This window comes from Capra hircus, chromosome 29 (genome assembly GCF_001704415.2).
Source record: "Capra hircus breed San Clemente chromosome 29, ASM170441v1, whole genome shotgun sequence".
NCBI classification, from domain to species: Eukaryota; Metazoa; Chordata; class Mammalia; order Artiodactyla; family Bovidae; genus Capra; species Capra hircus.
Window position 1 is genome coordinate 21981633 of NC_030836.1, and position 19318 is coordinate 22000950.

At 41.5% G+C, this 19318-nt stretch overlaps 1 protein-coding gene across 3 annotated transcripts in view; it reads right to left on the reverse strand.

Annotated features, from left to right (window-relative positions):
* The window catches only part of ANO5 (anoctamin 5), a 95662-nt gene extending 77498 nt beyond the window's left edge, over positions 1-18164 (reverse strand). For all 3 annotated transcript variants that reach the window (XM_018043541.1, XM_018043540.1, XM_018043539.1), the window contains exons 1-3: positions 17788-18164; positions 8133-8176; positions 4299-4346 (exon numbers count right to left, since the gene is read on the reverse strand). In XM_018043541.1, the coding sequence (XP_017899030.1) occupies positions 4299-4346; positions 8133-8176; positions 17788-18100 (405 nt within the window). In that variant the 5' untranslated portion in view covers positions 18101-18164. The remainder of the gene's footprint in view (positions 1-4298; positions 4347-8132; positions 8177-17787) is intronic.

Consider the following 19318-nt stretch of genomic DNA (forward strand, 5'->3'; position numbering starts at 1 on the left):
AAAGAAGAAATTTTCTTTGAAATGCTTTGATTCACAGTTTCAAACAGAGATGGATTTACATTCAAATAATGAAGTCAAAGTTTCAGTGCCTCTTACATCAGTCCCTTCAGGCACTTAGGAAGAATTCTAGCTATGTGTTCGTTGTCACATTCAAACATTTTTGTAAAGATTTTAAAGTAAATTATTGTCCTATTATTCTTCTTAAAAAGTGACACCAAAATAGCATAAGCTTTCAGTTCAGTTCAGTTCAGTTGCTCAGTCGTGTCCGACTCTTTGCGACCCCATGAATTGCAGCACGCCAGGCCTCCCTGTCCATCACCATCTCCCGGAGTTCACTCAGACTCACGTCCATCGAGTCAGTGATGCCATCCAGCCATCTCATCCTCGGTCGTCCCCTTCTCCTCCTGCCCCCAATCCCTCCCAGCTTCAGAGTCTCTTTCAATGAGTCAACTCTTCTCATGAGGCGGCCAAAGTATTGGAGTTTCAGCTTTAGCATCATTCCTTCCAAAGAAATCCCAGGGTTGATCTCCTTCAGAATGGACTGGTTGGAACTCCTTGCAGTCCAAGGGACTCTCAAGAGTCTTCTCCAACACTACAGTTCAAAAGCATCAATTCTTCAGCGCTCAGCCTTCTTTACAGTCCAACTCTCACATCCATATATGACCACAGGAAAAACCATAGCCTTGACTAGATGGACCTTAGTCGGCAAAGTAATGTCTCTGCTTTTGAATATACTATCTAGGTTGGTCATAACTTTTCTTCCAAGGAGTAAGCGTCTTTTAATTTCATGGCTGAAGTCACCATCTGCAGTGATTTTGGAGCCCCCCAAAATAAAGTCTGACACTGTTTCCACTGTTTCCCCATCTATTGGCCATGAAGTGATGGGACCAGATGCCATGATCTTCATTTTCTGAATGTTGAGCTTTAAGCCAACTCTTTCGCTCTCCTCTTTCACTTTCATCAAGAGGCTTTTTAGTTCCTCTTCACTTTCTGCCATAAGGGTGGTGTCATTTGCATATCTGAGGTTATTGATATTTCTCCCAGCAATCTTGATTCCAGCTTGTGTTTCTTCCAGCCCAGCGTTTCTCATGATGTACTCTGCATAGAAGTTAAATAAGCAGGGTGACAACATACAGCCTTGACATACTCCTTTTCCTATTTGGAACCAGTCTGTTGTTCCATGTCCAGTTCTACCTGTTGCTTTCTGACCTGCATACAGATTTCTCAAGAGGCAGGTTAGGTGGTCTGGTATTCCCATCTCTTTCAGAATTGTCCACAGTTTATTGTGATCCACACAGTCAAAGGCTTTTGGCATAGTCAATAAAGCAGACAAAGATGTTTTTCTGAAACTCTCTTGCTTTTTCCATGATCCAGCAGATGTTGGCAATTTGATCTCTGGTTCCTCTGCCTTTTCTAAAACCAGCTTGAACATCAGGAAGTTCACGGTTCATGTATTGCTGGCTTGGATAATTTTGAGCATTACTTTACTAGCATGTGAGATGAGTGCAATCGTGCAGTAGTTTGAGCATTCTTTTGCATTTCCTTTCTTTGGAATTGGAATGAAAACTGACCTTTTTCAGTCCTGCGGCCACTGCTGAGTTTTCCAAATTTGCTGGCATATTGAGTGCAGCACTTTCACAGCATCATCTTTCAGGATTTGAAACAGCTCAACTGGAATTCCATCACCTCCACTAGCTTTGTTCGTAGTGATGCTTTCTAAGGCCCACTTGACTTCACATTCCAAGATGTCTGGCTCTAGATTAGTGATCACATCATCATGATTATCTGGGTCATGAAGATATTTTTTGTATAGTTCTTCTGTGTATTCTTGCTACCTCTTCTTAATATCTTCTGCTTCTGTTAGGTCCATACCATCTCTGTCCTTTATCGAGCCCATCTTTGCATGAAATGTTCCTTTGGTATCTCTAATTTTCTTGAAGAGATCTCTAGTCTTTCCCATTCTGTTGTTTTCCTCTATTTCTTTGCATTGATCGCTGAAGAAGGCTTTCTTATCTCTTCTTGCTATTCTTTGGAACTCTGCACTTAGACGCTTATATCTTTCCTCTTCTCCTTTGCTTTTCGCCTCTCTTCTTTTCACAGCTATTTGTAAGGCCTCCCCAGACAGCCATTTTGCTTTTTTGCATTTCTTTTCATGGGGATGGACTTGATCCATGTCTCCTGTACAATGTCACGAACCTCATTCCATAGTTCATCAGGCACTCTATCTATCAGGTCTAGGCCCTTAAATCTATTTCTCACTTCCACTGTATAATCACTAAGCGCAGGCTGCTACGAGAGCCGGCGCACTAAGCCCGTCGGAGAAGAGCTACCCCACCTCCGTGGTCAGGGGCAGCAGCCTAGAGTGCCAGGCTGCGATGGCGCAGGAACGGCTGAGAGGAGCTATCCCGTGTCTGAGGTCAGTGCCTCTGGGAGGAGCTACCTCGCCTCCGAGTTCAGGGGCGGCGGCCAGGTGGAGACACCCTGCGTCCGAGGTCAGGGGCGGCAGCCGGGAGGAGCTACCCTGCGTGTGAGGTCAGGCCAGGAGAGACACCCAGCGTCTGAGGTCAGGGGCGCCCAAGAGAAGCCACCTCGCACCTGAGGCCAGGGGCGGTGACCCTGAGGAGCCACCCGGAGCCCAAGGCCATGGGCCGCAGCTGGGAGGAGCCACCCACGCCCAAGGGCAAGATCGGTGGCTGGGAGGAGCATCCTGAGGAGTGGTGGCTGCGCAGCCGCAGGAGGGCCTAGAGGAGCTATGCCACGTTGAAGGTCAGGAATGGTGGCGGTAAGGAGATACCCCTCATCCAAGGTAAGGAGCAGTGGCTGTGCCTTGCTGGAGCAGCCGTGAAGAGATACCCCACGCCCAAGGTAAGAGAAACCCAAGTAAGACCGTAGGTGCTGCAAGAGGGCATCAGAGGGCAGACACACTGAAACCATACTCACAGAAAACTAGTCAATCTAATCACACTAGGACCACAGCCTTGTCTAACTCAATGAAACCAAGCCATGCCTGTGGGGCAACCCATGACAGGCGGGTCATGGTGGAGAGGTCTGACAGGGCGTGGTCCACTGGAGAAGGGAATGGCAAGCCACTTCAGTATTCTTGCCGTGAGAACCCCATGAACAGTATGAAAAGGCAAAATGATAGGACACCGAAAGAGGAACTCTCCAGGTCGTTAGGTGCCCAATATGCTACTGGAGATCAGTGGAGAAATAACTCCAGAAAGAATGAAGAGATGGAGCCAAAGCAAAAACAATACCCAGTAGTGGATGTGACTGGTGATAGAAGCAAGGTCTGATGCTGTAAAGAGCAATATTGCATAGGAACCTGGAATGTCAGGTCCATGAATCGAGGCATATTGGAAGTGGTCAAACAAGAGATGGCAAGGGTGAACGTCGACATTCTAGGAATCAGCGAACTAAAGTGGACTGGAATGGGTGAATTTAACTCAGATGACCATTTTATCTACTACTGCGGGCAGGAATCCCTCAGAAGAAATGGAGTAGCCATCATGGTCAACAAAAGAGTCCAAGATGCAGTACTTGGATGCATAAGCTTTAGGCTCCACTTAACATTATTTGATCTGTGGTTTTCAACTTGGTAATCAGGTAAGTGTTTAACATGGTCAAAAAATAAACATAAATTAAAATAAATTAAAAATTAAAAAATAAATCTCCAGTATTTTATTTTGATCAGCCACACAACCTTCATTCTGGAACATAAAGATCAGTATGCTGGTGAAAAGGAAAACATTTGTATCAAAATTGTCAGTAAGAAAATAACTCTGTTTCCCCATCTTCCCAAATGGTATCTTTTAGTTACTAAGCAACTAATATAAAATTTTGAATGCCTTTATTTACCTCTTAATTGACATTCAAATATGCTAAATAAATTGTACTTCTTCATGATTATTCTTAGGTGTGTTCTACAGGTAAGACGAGAGGTGTATGGAGAAAGAATACTAAATTAGACCTCAGAAACCTGAGTTCTAATCTAGTCCAGGATATGCCCCCTTAATTTTGGTCAAATTATTAAACGTCTCACACTCTTCATTTTCTCATCTCTAAAACTGAGAAAGTAAAATGCAAGCAAAGTGCTCTGCTTTATGTACCATTCTAACTAATGTGCCTGATGACACCTTTTTCCCCACAAGCAATGGATTGTTTGCAAATAAAGTAACAAATATCATATTTAAGAACTTGAAAAATAATTGTGAACTAAGTAACAGTCATAACTGCTGATTATACAAAGATAACCCATCATGTCTATGCAAGAAAGTGTGCTACTGATGGCTGCTTACCCGTGGTTCTTGACAGATGAGAAAACTGGACTCGCTGCTTCTCAGGTCCTAATAGCACCATGGAGAAGACACAGCACTGTTAATAATAAGGCAATGGAGAGCACACAACTGTCAACAACAAAAACTCTAGATTCTCTATGCAAAATCTAAACCTACAATTCAGGGAAGCTATGAAACACATCAAATTGGCTGCAAAATTCTGTATGTACATGGGGTTTCCCAGGCGGCGCTAATGGTAAAGAACCCACCTGACAACGCAGGATACATAAGAGATGTGGGTTTGATCCCTGGGTTGGGAAGCTCCCCTGGAGGAGGGCATGGCTACCCACTCCAGTATTCTTGCCTAGAGAATCCCAGGGACAGGGGAGCCTGGTGGGCTGCCATCTGTGGGGTCTCACAGAATCGGACACGACTGAAGTGACTTAGCAGCAGCAGCAGAGCAACTAAGCACAGCACGGATACAACTTTTCTTCTTTTAATTCTGATTTTATTTAGGTTCTCTTGTTTTCTTAGTTGAAACTGAAAGCTTGTAAATTGTATTTATCTTTTCAAATATCAGCTCTTAATTCCATTGATCTTTTCTATTGTCTTTTTAGTCTCTATGTCATTTATTTCTGTTCTGATCTTTACCTACTTTTATGAAGAGTTTTTATCATAAATGGATGTTGAATTTTGCCAAATGGTTTTTGGTATCATATTCTTTTTATCTTTGATGTGATCATATGATTTTTGTCTTTCATTTTGTCACTGTGATGTATTATGCTTACTGATTAGCATGTATTGAACCATCCTTACATCCCTGGAATAAATTTTCACTTGACCATGGCATATGATCCTTTTAATGCATTTTTGAATTCTTCTTGCTAATATTTTGTTAAGGATATTTGTATATGTGTTCAAGAGGTATATTAGCCTGTAATTTTCTTTTTTTGTGGTGTCCTTGTCTGATTTTTGTATCAGCATAGTTCTGGCCTCATAAAATGAATTTGGAAGTGTTTCCTTTTCCTCAATATTTTGGAAGAGCTTGAGAATGATAGATACTAAATTTTCTTTGAATGTTTGGTAGAGTTCTCCAGTGAAGCCATCTGGTCCTGGAATTTTGTTTGTTGAGAAGTTTTTGATTAATTACTAAGTTATATATCACCATAAGAAAGGCTATATATGACACACCCACAGCAAACATCATGCTCAAAAGAAAAGCTTTCACCTTTTTCTATAAGATCAGGAACAATAATAAGATGCTCATTCTTGACACTTTTAGTTAACATAATATTGCAAGTCCTAGCCTGATCAATTAAGCAAGAAGAGTAAATAAAAGGCCTACTACATTTAAAAGGAAAAGTAAAACTGTCACTATTTATATTAACTCATGCTGATGGCCTGAGTTAATATAACCAAAAACCTGAAGACTGTCCCCCCAAAACTGTTAGAATTCATTATTAAATTTAGTAAACCTGTAGGGTATAAAAATATACAAAAATCAGTTGCACTTCCATACACACTAGTAAAGAGTTATCATAAAGAGAAATTAAGAAAACAATCCCATTTACAATTGCATCAAAAAGAATAAAATACTTAAGAATAAATTTAACCAAGTAAGTGAAAGACCCAGAACACATTGCTGAAAGACACTGAAGATACATGTAAGTAGAAAGCTGTCTGTGCTCATGGATTGGAAGCTTACTATTGTTAAAGTGTCTATATCACACAAAGCAATCTAAGATTAATTCAATCAACCATAATTCCAATGGTATTTTTCACAGAACTGAATAAACAATCCTAAAATTTGCCTAAACTCACAAAAGACCCTGAATAACCCAACCAATCTTAAGAAAGAAGAACAAATGTAGAGGCATCATACCTTCTGATTTCCAACTATATTATAAATATATAGTAATCAAAACATAATAGTATTGATATAAACACTGAAACACAGATGAACAGAAAAGAGAGCCCCAAAATAAACCTATTATATATGATCAATTAATTTATAACAAAGGAGCCAATAAAATACAATGGGGAAAGGATAGTGTCTTTTTCCCTAAAGAGTGTTAGGGACACTGGTTAGTCACATGCAAAATAATGCAATTAGACCACTATCTCACACCATACAGAAAAAAATTAAAAATGCATTAAAGAATTGAGTGTAAGATCTTAAATCATAAAACCCAGGAAAAAAATATAGGTGGTAAGCTCCTTGACATCAGTCTCAGAGATAATTTTTTGCATCTGACTCTAAAACCAAATGCAGTAAAAACAAAAATAAACCGGTGGGATTTCACCAAACTAAAAAGTTTCTGCATAGCAAAGGAAATCATTAACAAAGTGAGAAGGCAACCTACCAAATGGGAGAATATTTGCAAATCATACACCTGATAAGAGGTCAACACCAAAATATATATACATATATATATAAAACCCATACAACTCAATAGCAAAAAAGCCAAATAATCCAACTGAAAAAATGGGCAGAGGATCTGAATAAACATTTTCCCAAAGAAATACAGATGGCCAACAGGCACATGAAAAGATGTTCAGCATCACTAATCATCAGAGAAATGCAAATCAAAATCACTGTGAGATATCTCCTTACTCTTGTAAGAATGGCTACTATCAAAAACATAAGGAATAACAGTGTTGGCAAGAATATGGAGAAAAGAGAACCCCTATGCACTGCTGATGGGAATATAAATTGGTACAGATACTATGGGAAACAGTATGGAGATTCTTCAAAAAATTAAAAACAGAACTACCACAGGGTCTGGAAATCCCACTTTTGGTTATTTATCCAACGAATAAGAAAATACTAATTTGAAAAGATACATGAACCCCAAAGGTCACTGCAACATTATTTACAATAGCCAACATATGCAAACTACCTGAAGTACCTATGAATGGAAAAGTTAATAAATAATATGGACACACACACAATGGAATATTTCTTAGCCATAAGAAAAAGAATAAAATTTTGCCAATTGCTACATCAATGGAACTTGAGGGTATTATGCTAAGTGAAATAAATCAGACAGAGAAAGACAAATACTGTATGATTTCACTTACACAAGGAGTCTAGAAAATAAAACAAACAAACAAAATAGAACACAACTTACAGACATATAGAACAGATGGGTGGTTGCCAGAAAAGAGGTGGTTGGAGACAGGCAAAAGCTTGAAAGGTGTCAGGAGGTATAAACAGTCAGTTACAAGTAAGTCATGGGGATGTAATACATGATACAGTGACTGCAGTCAATGGTACTGTATTGCACATTTGCTAAAAGAGAATAAATCTTAATGCTATCATCACAAGAAAGAATATCTGTGACTCTGTATGATGATGGATAGTAATTAGACTTCTTGTGATGACATTTGGCAGCATGAACAAATATGAATCATTACGCTGCACACCAGAAATTAATATCAGATTATATGTCAATTACACCTCAGTAAAAAGGCACTAATCAGACACTGCTAACTCTGACAAGAAAAGCCATCAAATATTATTCCTTGCATTATCAAGCAGCGGGTTAAGCTAAATACTGTTATCTTGCATATCAAGTCTCAGCATATCTGAGTTTACATCACAGAAAGCCTCAAAACAAATCCAGACTTATGTTTTCTCTCCTATAACACCCAGAAAGAGTCAGTATTAAGGTTATGTGAAACACGGAATTTGCTCTACTTAAAAAGTAATAGGTTGGAGGACAAAACATGAAGAATGTAGCATGAATAAATAACCGAAGTGCAAAGACCCAAGTATTCATATGAAGCACATATCTAACCTTGCCTCAATTTTTGTTCTGACTTATAAGGAGCTAACACATATATTTAACTTACCTCATTTGCTTTGGAATAACGGTCTTCTCTACTGAATTGTCTGTCTAAATTAAACAACAAAAAAAGTCATGTTAAAACGGCCAACTGATCACAATATGTTAAAACTCTGAATAGGGAGAATTCAAAATTTAAAAGATCATATTATCTGTGAACAGAAACAATTTTAATTCTTCCTTTCCAATTTAGATGTCTTTTATTCCTTTTCCTGCCTAACTGGTCTGGCTAGAATTTCTAGTACTATGCTGAATAGAAGTGACAGAAGTGAATATCCTTGGCTGAGCAATAAAGTTAACTCATAAACAAAAGCTCCTTGAAGTTCCTAATAAGTATTAAAAGTATAAAGGGGGTCTGAGATTAAAAAAAAAAAATTGACAACTGCTATCTTAGCTGTAAATTCAGTAGAAATGCATGCACTATGGGAATGGTACAAGAATGTTCATAACAGTATTATTGGTAATAACCAGAAAACCAAGGTTTCCCAGGTGGCTCAGTGGTTAAAACAAACAAACAAACAAAAAAAAAAACCGCCTGCCAATGTAGGAGACAGAGGAGACGTGTGTTCGATTTTGGGGGCTGGAAAGATACCCTGGAGAAGGAAAAGGCAACCCACTCCAGTATTCTTGCCTGGATAAAATCCCATGGACAGAGGAGCCTAGTGGGCTACACTCCATGGGGTTGCAAAGAGTTGGGCATGACTGAGCATATAACACTCAGAAAACTAGCATCACCCCAAATATCCAGGAACAATAAAGTGGATCAATACAATGTAGTATAATCACACCATGTATGGTATTTAGCAATAAAATTGAATTAGTTTTAATTAGATGCAAAAACATAAATCTCCCAGAAATAGTTCAGCAAAAAGGCAGAAATAATTAGCATTATTTCAATTACATAAAGTTTAACTATGCAGAACCAAAGTATGTTAGTTACGGATGAATACTTAAGGGTAAGTAAATGTTGGGATACAATTAATACAATTACTCACCAAAAAAAACACTCCAGTTGCCTGAGCTCAGATTACTGTACTGTATTGCAAACCACACACCAAATATTTACGCCCTCTCTGCACTGACCTGTGACAACCTGGGCTCGGGAAACTGACATATGCTGCTACTCTGGCTACTGCTAATGCTGTGAATAGTAAACTGTTCTTTGTCTCCCATCCAGGTGTCTCATAATCTTCTACCAGTGACCATGAAATTGTAACAGCCTACTTTGTCAACTTTCAAATGCAGTCAAGTCTCAGACTTTTCACAGTTCTTGTCCCTGATTGTCAGCACAAGGATGATAATAATGGTGGTGATAATCGCTAACGTGCATTCATTCTCTATTGTTAAATTTACAGCAGAGGAGACAGAAAAGAACTGCAAAAAAGGCAAAACGGCTGTCCGAGGAGGCCTTCCAAATAGCTGAGAAAAGAAGAGAAGAAAAGGCAAAAGAGAAAAGGAAAGATATACCCACTTGAATGCAGAGTTCCAAAGAATAGCAAGGAGAGATAAGAAAGCCTTTCTCACTGATCAATGCAAAGAAATAGAGGAAAACAATAGAATGGGAAAGACTAGAGATGGCTTCAAGAAAATTAGAGATACCAAGGGAACATTTCATGCAAAAGGGGTAAAATAAAGGACAGAAATGGCAGGGACCTAACAGAAACAGAAGATATTAAGAGGAGGTGACAAGAATACCCAGAAGAACTATATAAAAAAGATCCTCATGACCCAGATAACCATGATGGTGTGATCACTCACCTACAGCCACACATCCTGGAATGTGAAGTAAAGTGGGCCTTAGAAAGCATCACTACGAACAAAGCTAGTGGAGGTGATGGAATTCCAGTTGAGCTATTTCAAATCCTGGAAGATGATGCTGTGAAAGTGCTGCACTCAATATGCCAGCAAATTTGGAAAACTCAGCAGTGGCCACAGGACTGGAAAAGTTCAGTTTTCATTCCAATCCCAAAGAAAGGCAATGCCAAAGAATGTTCAAAGTACTGCACAATTGCACTCATCTCACATGCTAGCAAAGTAATGCTCAAAATTCTTCAAGCCAGATTTCAATAGTTTGTGAACCGTGAACTTCAAGATGTTCAAGCTGGATTTAGAAAAAGCAGAGAAATCAGAGATCAAATTGCCAATATCAGCTGGATCATGGAAAAAGCAAGAGAGTTCCAGAAAAACACCTACTTCTGCTTTATTGACTACATGAAAGCCTTTGACTGTGTGGATCACAACAAACTGAAAAATTCTTAAAGAGATGGAAAAACCAGACCACCTTCCTGCCTCCTAAGAAATCTGTATGCAGGTCAAGATGCAATCGTTAGAACTGGATATGGGACAACAGATTGACTCCAAATCGGGAAAGCAGTACATCAAGGTATACTGTCACCCTGTTTATTTAACTTGTATGCAGAGTACATCATGCGATATGCCAGGCTTGATGAAGCACAAGCTGGAATCAAGATTGCTGGGAGATATATCAATAACCTCAGATATGCAGATGACACCACCCTTATGGCAGAAAGTGAAGAAGAACTAAAGAGCCTCTTGATGAAACTGAAAGAGGAGAGTGAAAAAGTTGGCTTAAAACTCAGTATTCAGAAAACTAAGATCATGGCATTGAGTCCCATCACTTTCTGGCAAATAGATGGGGAAACAATGGAAACAGTGAGAAACTTTATTTTGGAGGGCTCCAAAATCGCTGCAGATGGTGACCACACCAATGAAATTAAAAGACTCTGGCTCCTTGGAAGAAAAGCTATGATCCAACCTAGACAACATATTAAAAAGTAGAGACATTACTTTGCCAACAAAGGTCCGTCCAGTCAAAGCTATGGTTTTCCAGTGGTTATGTATGGATGTGAGAGCTGGACTATAAAGAAAGCTGAGTGGTGAAGAGTTGATGCTTCTGAACTGCAGTGTTTGAGAAGATTCTTGAGAGTCCCTTGGACTGCTAGGAGTTGAAAGAGTGAACCCTAAAGGAAGTCAGTCCTGAATATTCGCTGCAAGGACTGACGCTGGGAAAGACTGAAGACAGGAAGAGAAGCGGAAGACAGGATGAGATGGTTGGATGGCATCACCGACTCGATGGATATGCATTTGAGCAAGCTCCAGGAGTTGGTAATGGACAGGGAGGCCTGGTGTGCTGCAGTCCATGGGATCTCAAAGAATTAGACATGACTTAGTGACTGAAATGAGAGGAAACAGACCCAAAACTGTGATAAATGCTATACAAGAGACTAAAAGAGCAAACAGAGAAAGTGAGAAAAACAAGGAGGGTTGCGGTTTAGACATAAGGAACTCAGAAAATCTCTCTGAGGGGGTAATAATTATACTGAGATGTGAAAGTTGAGAGGATACAAGAAACATGAGAACACCCAAAGGATGCAAGACAGGAACAGTTTTTTTAGGTGTTGAAAGAAACAAAGGCCAAGCTAAAGATGAGTAGGTAAATGGCAGACAGGTATAAGAAGGTATTAGAAAGGCATAGAGTTGGGGGACCATTTGTGGAGGACCTTGTATGACTTGATTTCTTCTTTGGTGAAATAGTAAACCATGAACAAGTATTTAAATAGTATTTACATTTACATTTTATGAAAAGCACTAGTTACTGACTGGAGGATGTGTTAAAAGATAGTGAGAATTGAGGAAAGAAATAAATCATGAGAGGTTGCTGCAATAAATCACAAGAGATGATGGGGGTCTAGCCTGCAGTTGGAAACACTGCAAATGAAGGCACCTAAGTGGACTGTAGATATCTCAGTAAAAACGGAAAACAAGCTGCTATCAAATTGCAGCTGTGCAGGTGGACAAAGAAGATGAAAGATTACTAGACTTGAGCAATTTGTGAATCCATTTACTGAAACGGGAAAGATTATTAATGGTAGGCAATTAATACAGCAGATGCTGCTGGCTCCCCACAAATATCCTTTCTCTTCCTTGTTCTTTACTAACAAAATACTAATTATATGGTGCAGCAATGAGCTCTCACAAAATAAAAAGAACAAAAAAACACATTTCCTAGCCTTCTTTGCAATCTAAGAATACAGCATAAACTCAAAGCTGTGTGCTGTGCCATGCTAAGTCACTTCAGTCACATTCAACTCTTTGCGACCCTGTGGACCATAGCCCACCAGGCTCCTCTGTCCATGGGATTCTCCAGGCAAGAACACTGGAATGGATTGCTTTGCCCTTCTCCAGGGGATCTTCCTGATCCAGGGATTGAACCCGCATCTCTTACTTCTTCATTGGCAGACGAGTTCTTTAGCACTAGTGCCACCTGGGAAGTCCAAATTCAAAGCTACCAAATATCGTATAAAAGGCTTTAATATCCATACTATATTCTAAGATGTGCATAAGCATTAAATGAAAATGCATGTAAATTGCTTCATGCAGCCAGTCGCTGGCACAGAAATCATGAATGTTATTCTTGATGATATTGTTATTATTATTAGGATATATTCTATACTTTTATTAATTTTTAAAACTATTTCAAAGTCTTTGGATAAGTTGTAGAGTGTCAGAATAAAGATAAACGAATATATTTTGTATTCAGGTCTTCTTGTTGCAGGATCTATGCAAAGTACAAAACTAACACGCTGTAGATATAGCCATATAATTTAACTTTTCTGAGTATAGGTTTTCTGTCTAAAAGATTTAAAATATAAGTAAAAATTATTTGACATATATAAAATGTCACACACTATCATTATCAAAGGGTTTTACTCATGAATACTGTCTAGATGTACAGCTAAAAATTCCACAATGTCTTGACTACCTCTCATTGGACTTTCCAAAAACAAAGAAAGGAAACCAATCTAGCAAGCTCTTAGAAGAAGTAGATAAAGAATAGAAGTCTAAGAAAATACATGCCTTGTCTCTCAATGTATTGTACTTGCACACTGGCAGAGGGAGGCTTTTATTTTCTTGAGGACAAAAACAGTCACTCTTATGCAAAGAATAAAACACAGTTCCAAGCACAGAGAAAAAAATGCACACCTTAAGCTTGAGTTATAGAATATTTTATAATTCCATATTTTAGAAAACAAAATAGAAAAACTGGAAACACTAACCTTTACTTCTTCTAATTATTTTTGCTATACTTAACATAAAACAAATAGTTTAAAAAATATTTCAAACTGTTATCAGAACTGGATGCAAAGTGTTCATTTCAGAATGTGGAAGTGAAGTGAAGCAAACGTCACTCAGCCGTGTCCGACTCTGCAATCCCATAGACTATATACAGTCTGTGGAATTCTCTAGGCCAGGATACTGGAGTGGGTAGCCTTTCACTTCTCCAGGGATCGAAGCCAGGTCTCCCACACTGCAGGCAGATTCTTTACCAGTTGACGATATAGTTCCTTCAGATTATCTCCAGTCTATAATAGTTCTCTCATGCTTTTGCTTTTTAATTTGCTGATTCCTCACCCTGGATCTAACAACTGTTTCTTTTTTTAGCTAATTTTTGCTTATTTTTCCACTTTACAACAGGTTCGACATCTTCCTTTCAAGTCTCACCAGAAACCTCCTCTTCTGGCCCCTGGTTGGCCTCCTCCCTGCTCCCATAGCACCCTGGCCTTAGCTCTTTGGGAAATGTAGCCCCATTCTGGGCTTCCCTGGTAGCTCAGCTGGTAAAGAATCTGCCTCCAAAGCAGGAGATCCAGTTCGATTCCTGGGTTGGGAAGATCCCCCGGAGAAGGGATAGGCTACCCACTCCAATATTCTTGGGCTTCCCTGGTGGCTCAGACGGTAAAGAATCCACCTGCAGTGCAGGAGACCTGGGTTTGATCCCTGGGTCAGAAAGATCCCCTGGAGGAGGGCATGGCAATCCACTCCAGTATTCTTGCCTGGAGAATCCCCATAGACCAAGAAGCCTGGTGGGCTAAAATCCATGGGGTCACAAAGAGTCGGACACGAATGAGAGACTAAGCACAGCACAGCACAGCCCTGTTCTCAGTCAGTTCAGTTCAGTCGCTCAGTCATGTCCAACTCTGCAACCAAGTGAACCACAGCTCGCCAGGCCTCCGTGTCTATCACCAACTCCCAGAGTTCACTCAAACTCATGTCCATAGAGTTGGTGATGCCATCCAGCCATCTTATCCTCTGTCGTCCCCTTCTCCTCCGCCCCCAATCCCTCCCAGCATCAGAGTAAGAGATGTAAGTAAGCCCTGTTCTACCACCCTCTGCTGCTGCTGCTGCTGCTGCTGCTAAGTCGCTTCAGTCGTGTCCGACTCTGGGCAACCCCATAGACGGCAGCCCACCCGGCTTCCCCGTCCCTGGGATTCTTCAGGCAAGAATACTGGTGTGGATTGCCATTTCCTTCTCCGATGCATGGAAGTGAAAAGTGAAAGTGAAGTCGCTCAGTTGTGTTCGACTCTTAGCGACCCCATGGACTGCAGCCCACCACCCTCTATAAGATTGCAAACTCCCTGAGAACCAGGTGGAGTGCACTTTGTAAACAGCATCCCTTTCAGAAAAGCAGAAACATTAAAGAAGACAGATGTATTTCCTCACACACCATGCTCCCTCTCTCACACAGCGCTCACCTACTTGCGCTCTCTCTCTCACACACACAATCAGATGTTCGCAACATGTCAGAGATCCAGATATACTTTCACACCCAGAGAATATAAAGTTGAAGAAACTGCATAATCTACAAGCCTCTGTCAACACAGAGGCGTATCTGAAGAGGCAGGATTTGAAGCCAACAAATGGATCAGCTTCTTGCTATTCCTGCAACTTCCTCTCAAGTCAATAGAATTGACTTGACTTGACTTTTGTGGCCTAGAAACCAGAACTACGAAAGGGTTCAGTACAGATCACTATCTCTCGCTCGCTCTCTCTCTTGCTCTCTCTAGTCGCTAAGTCATGTCCCACTCTTGTGACCCCATGTACAGTAGCCTACCAGGTTCCTCTGTCCATGGGATTTTCCAGGCAAGAATACTGGAGTGGGTTGCCATCTCCTCCAGGGGATCTTCCCGACCCAGGAATCGAACCCAGGTCTCCTGCATTGCAGGTACATTCGTTACTGACTGAGCTATGAGGGAAGCCCTATTGATCACTATGGAGAATCATAAAATATGAGTCAAAATTTATGCCAGCCCAAAGACAGCTTTGAGTTTTCACTGAAAGCACATTACTAATACACACTCAGTGAACCCAGAACCCAAAAATAGCCCTTGGATTTACCAAATGGTCTTCTCAGTTTACATTTCTTCCAGGAGTATAAAATAACATAAACATAAATACGGCCACATACAAAAAAAAAAACAAAAAAAAAAAACCGAATATTTCAAATCAGAACTTGCTAACAATGTTGATCAGTCAATAAGTCAATTTCAGCAACATTGACATTTTACTAGCAGCATTTCTTTACATAACAATTTAATGTTTTATTACACACTGCCCTTATAATTTCACTTTAAAAATTATTATATTGTGGGAAAACAGTTAATTGGAGATCACTGATTGTTTCTATGTTCAACTGTAAGGAAAATAAACAGAAAATATAACAAATCCCAGAAAAATCTATTATGTCTGAAAGGCACAGTGTAAATATTCTCTCTCCAAGGAGAAAGTTTATCACATGTAAATCAATTGTTTAACTTTCTCTTCAAAGATGATTTAGAAAATATGTAATACACAGATTCAGGCTTACCTATATTGGGGAGTTTACTCTAAGAAATCCATTTTATATTAAAACACAAGAATAAAAGTAGCTCTTAAAAATTCATGCTGTGGGGGACTTCTCTGGTGGTAGTTGTATTTCCCTCTGTATTTAATTATTTTTGTTTAAAAAGGGAGGAGTTGCTTCAAGTGATACCATCAATAAAATGGAAAGAGAACCCACAAATGGAAGAAAATATTTGCAAGCCATATACACTGAATATATAGACTTCTTACACCACAATAATTAAAAGGCAACTAATTTTTTTAAAATAGGCAAAGGATTTGAATAGACATTTTTTCCAGTGAAGATACATGATTAGTTAATAAGCACTGAAACAGATACTCAACACTTTTGGTCACTGAGAAAATGTAAATCAAAATCACATTGAGACAGCACTTCACACCCACTAGGGTGGCTATAAATAAAAAAGACAGACAATCACACATGTTAGTGAAGACATGGAGTAATTGGGGTCACTATATACTACTTGTGAAAATATGAAAATGAGGCAGAAAACAGTTCAGCAATTTCTCAAAATGCTCAATATACAGCCACCATATTATTCAGTAATTCCAATACTAGGTGTATACCCAAGAAAAATACAAACGTATTTTCATACAAAATCTTGCAATAAATGGTCATAGCAGCATCATAGCCAAGGAAGTGGAAACAATTCAAATGTCCACCAATCAATAAACAGATAAAGTATGAATACATCTGCAATGGAATATTATTTGACAGTAAAAAGGAATAATGCAATGATACAAGTTATAACATGCATGAAATTCAAAAACACATGCTAAGAGGAAGAAGCCAGTTACAAAAGATCACATACTGTATGAGTCTGTTTACCAGAAGTTCAGAATTGGTAAACCCAGAGATGGTAAATAGATCAGAGGCTGCCTAGGGCTGGGGATACCTGAGGTGGGGAGGGGGTGAAGGGGGAGTGACAGCTAAGAGGTTTCTATTTGGGGTAAACAAAATGTTCCAAAATTAGATTACGGTGATGATGGCAAAATTGTAAATATACTAAAACTGGAACTCTACCTTTAAAGTGGGTGATTCTTATTGTATTTAAATTATATCTCAAGCTGTTAAGGGGAGAAGGAGGATGCATAATAAGGCATTTTATTTCTTTGGTGTCTTTGAAGACTAAATAGTATGACTTCTTAGATCATTTATCACTTTACAAAAAAACACCCCACTGCTTCCATGCTCAGATCTAACACTTAACAAGACATGAAAGTAAAGTGTCATTGAGAGAAGTGAATATCATCGAAGGCCCTGGAGACAGACCTAGGAAAGTATGTGCTTTTTCAGGAAATGTGTACTAAAACAGAACCACAGAATATGGGTCCGGGACGGCCACAGGGGGAGTTTCCAGAGGTTGGCCCTGTTTCTGTCCCATCCTGTCCCAGAGGGCTTGGTATTTTCCTGGACCCACACCTGTTTAGCTTCTGGCTGGTTCCTGGGGCCTCTCACATGGCTCCAGAGGAAAGCCCAAGTATCACGGGTAGGGGGAGATGGGAAACCCCGGAGCAAACGATGGACAAATATTCTTCCAAAGAAACTAAAAATTCAATGAAACCTTGTGAAACAGCAGCCTCCCCACGTGCATAGGAACCTCAAACTGATGGACCTTAGGGTTCGGTCTCCTCCCATAATTAACAAGGATCTCAAAGCTGAGCAGTAATTGGCAAATAGAAACAGGCAACAAGACTCGAGGGCCCACACCGGGAACTGCTGTCATGCGCCCTAAGCTTGGGCTCTCCCCTTGGTAGGAGGCTCCTTCTTTCCTCTGCCCAAGTTCAGAGGCCGGGGAACCTCGGTTCACCCGCCCATGCTCACCCACCCGGGCAGGGACCGTGCGCCCGGGCGGGCGCTGTCTCGCACCGGGCGCAGCGCATCCACGAACGTCCCTGGGATCCAGGCGGCGAGGCCGCCAACGTCCCCCCGGGGTCCCCGCGCCACGCAAGCCGGCTCCCACCTTGATGCACCATCTCCAGGACGTCTGGGTCGCCCATCTTTGCCAGCTCGTTAATGACGCTGGCCGAGGGGGAGACGCTCGACCACTGAGACGACTTGCGAAATTTGGCCTGGAGGCTGAATCTGACGGTGGGCCGCTGTGGCGGGATCAAGAGGTCCTGTTTGTAAGCGTCGATCTCCTTGGGTTCCTCAGGTCTCGGGGGCGTCAGCCCGTGAGGCTTCTTATCCTGCCGGTACTTCCACTTGCTGGGGTTCTTGATGTTCAGCTTCAGCGCCCTCTCCCGGTAGCGCCTCTTGGACCGCTCCCAGTACATCTCCCGGATCGTGCCGGGATGAAAGCTTCCCGGCTTCCACCAGTGCTCTCGGTGCTGGCCCTCCCGCGGCTCTCCCCGCCTCTCTCTCCTCCCCGCCAGCTCTCCGCCCCTCGACCCGCTGGGCTGCGGGCTCCCAGGCTCCCACTCGCTCCCGCCCCCTGCCTCACTCGGCCCGGGCTCCTCCGCCTCCCGTTCCCCTTCCGGGCCCGCGGCCGCCTCCTGGCCCTCTTGGTCCGGCAGTTCGCTTCTCAACTGGCCTTGCTGGTCCCATCCCACCGGGTTGGCGCCCGTCCCGGGCTCCTGGTTCTCCTGGGCGGCCGCCTCCCCTCTCTCCGAACCAATCTCTGTTGCCAGCCGAAGGGCGAACTGCGCCCTCGGCCTGTCGGTCTGGTCCTCGTCCATCTATCTGCGCGGCCCTCCGCCTAGAATGGGCGGCACTCGGAGAGAACCCCCTTCCCGGTTGAAGTTATTTTTTGTCGGGTGAGAAAAAACCTGCCTTCCTTAAGGGGATCCCACCCCTTAAAAGGCCCGCGCGTGGCCCGTTCTGCGAGATTCTAGCAGCCCCTCCTTCCGGAATCTTCGCAGGGTTATTTGCAGCTGGTAGCAACACGGTTGGTGGTGGTTTAGTATCTAAGTCGTGTCCGACTCTTACTACCCCATAGGCTTCTCGGTCCATGGGATTTCCCAGGCAAGAATACTGGAGTAGGTTGCCGTGCCCTTCTCCAGGGGATTTTCCCGATCCAGGAATCAAACCCAGGTTTCCTGCATTTCAGAGGGAATCCCATCTCACACAGTTGGTGGAAAGTCAAGTTTGTCCAAAATTCGAATTCAGCCTCTGCCCCTTAGAAGTTAGATGACATTGGTCAAGTTTCTTCAGGAGACATTGGCTTGTTTCTTCAAGAGAACCATTATTAGGACCCAAATCGGGGACTTGTGAGGGGCACATTGTACAGTGCGGCTGTAATGAGTTAAGAATTTAGATGCTCTCAAGACGAAGCCCTTTTGCACTGAGCCCTGCTCCATCTCAGAGTTTCTTAGTGGCTTGAGCATTTCGACCTCAAGCGGAGTGAATGGTCACACTCTTCACAGGCTCCTCTGAATTGATTTATGTCTTTGAGACCTTAACAACTACCAGCTCCCCAATAATTGGGAGATAAAAATTACTGTCTAAAAGAGAAAAATAGATAAGTGGTGATGAACTAAGGGTGAGGTAGAGGT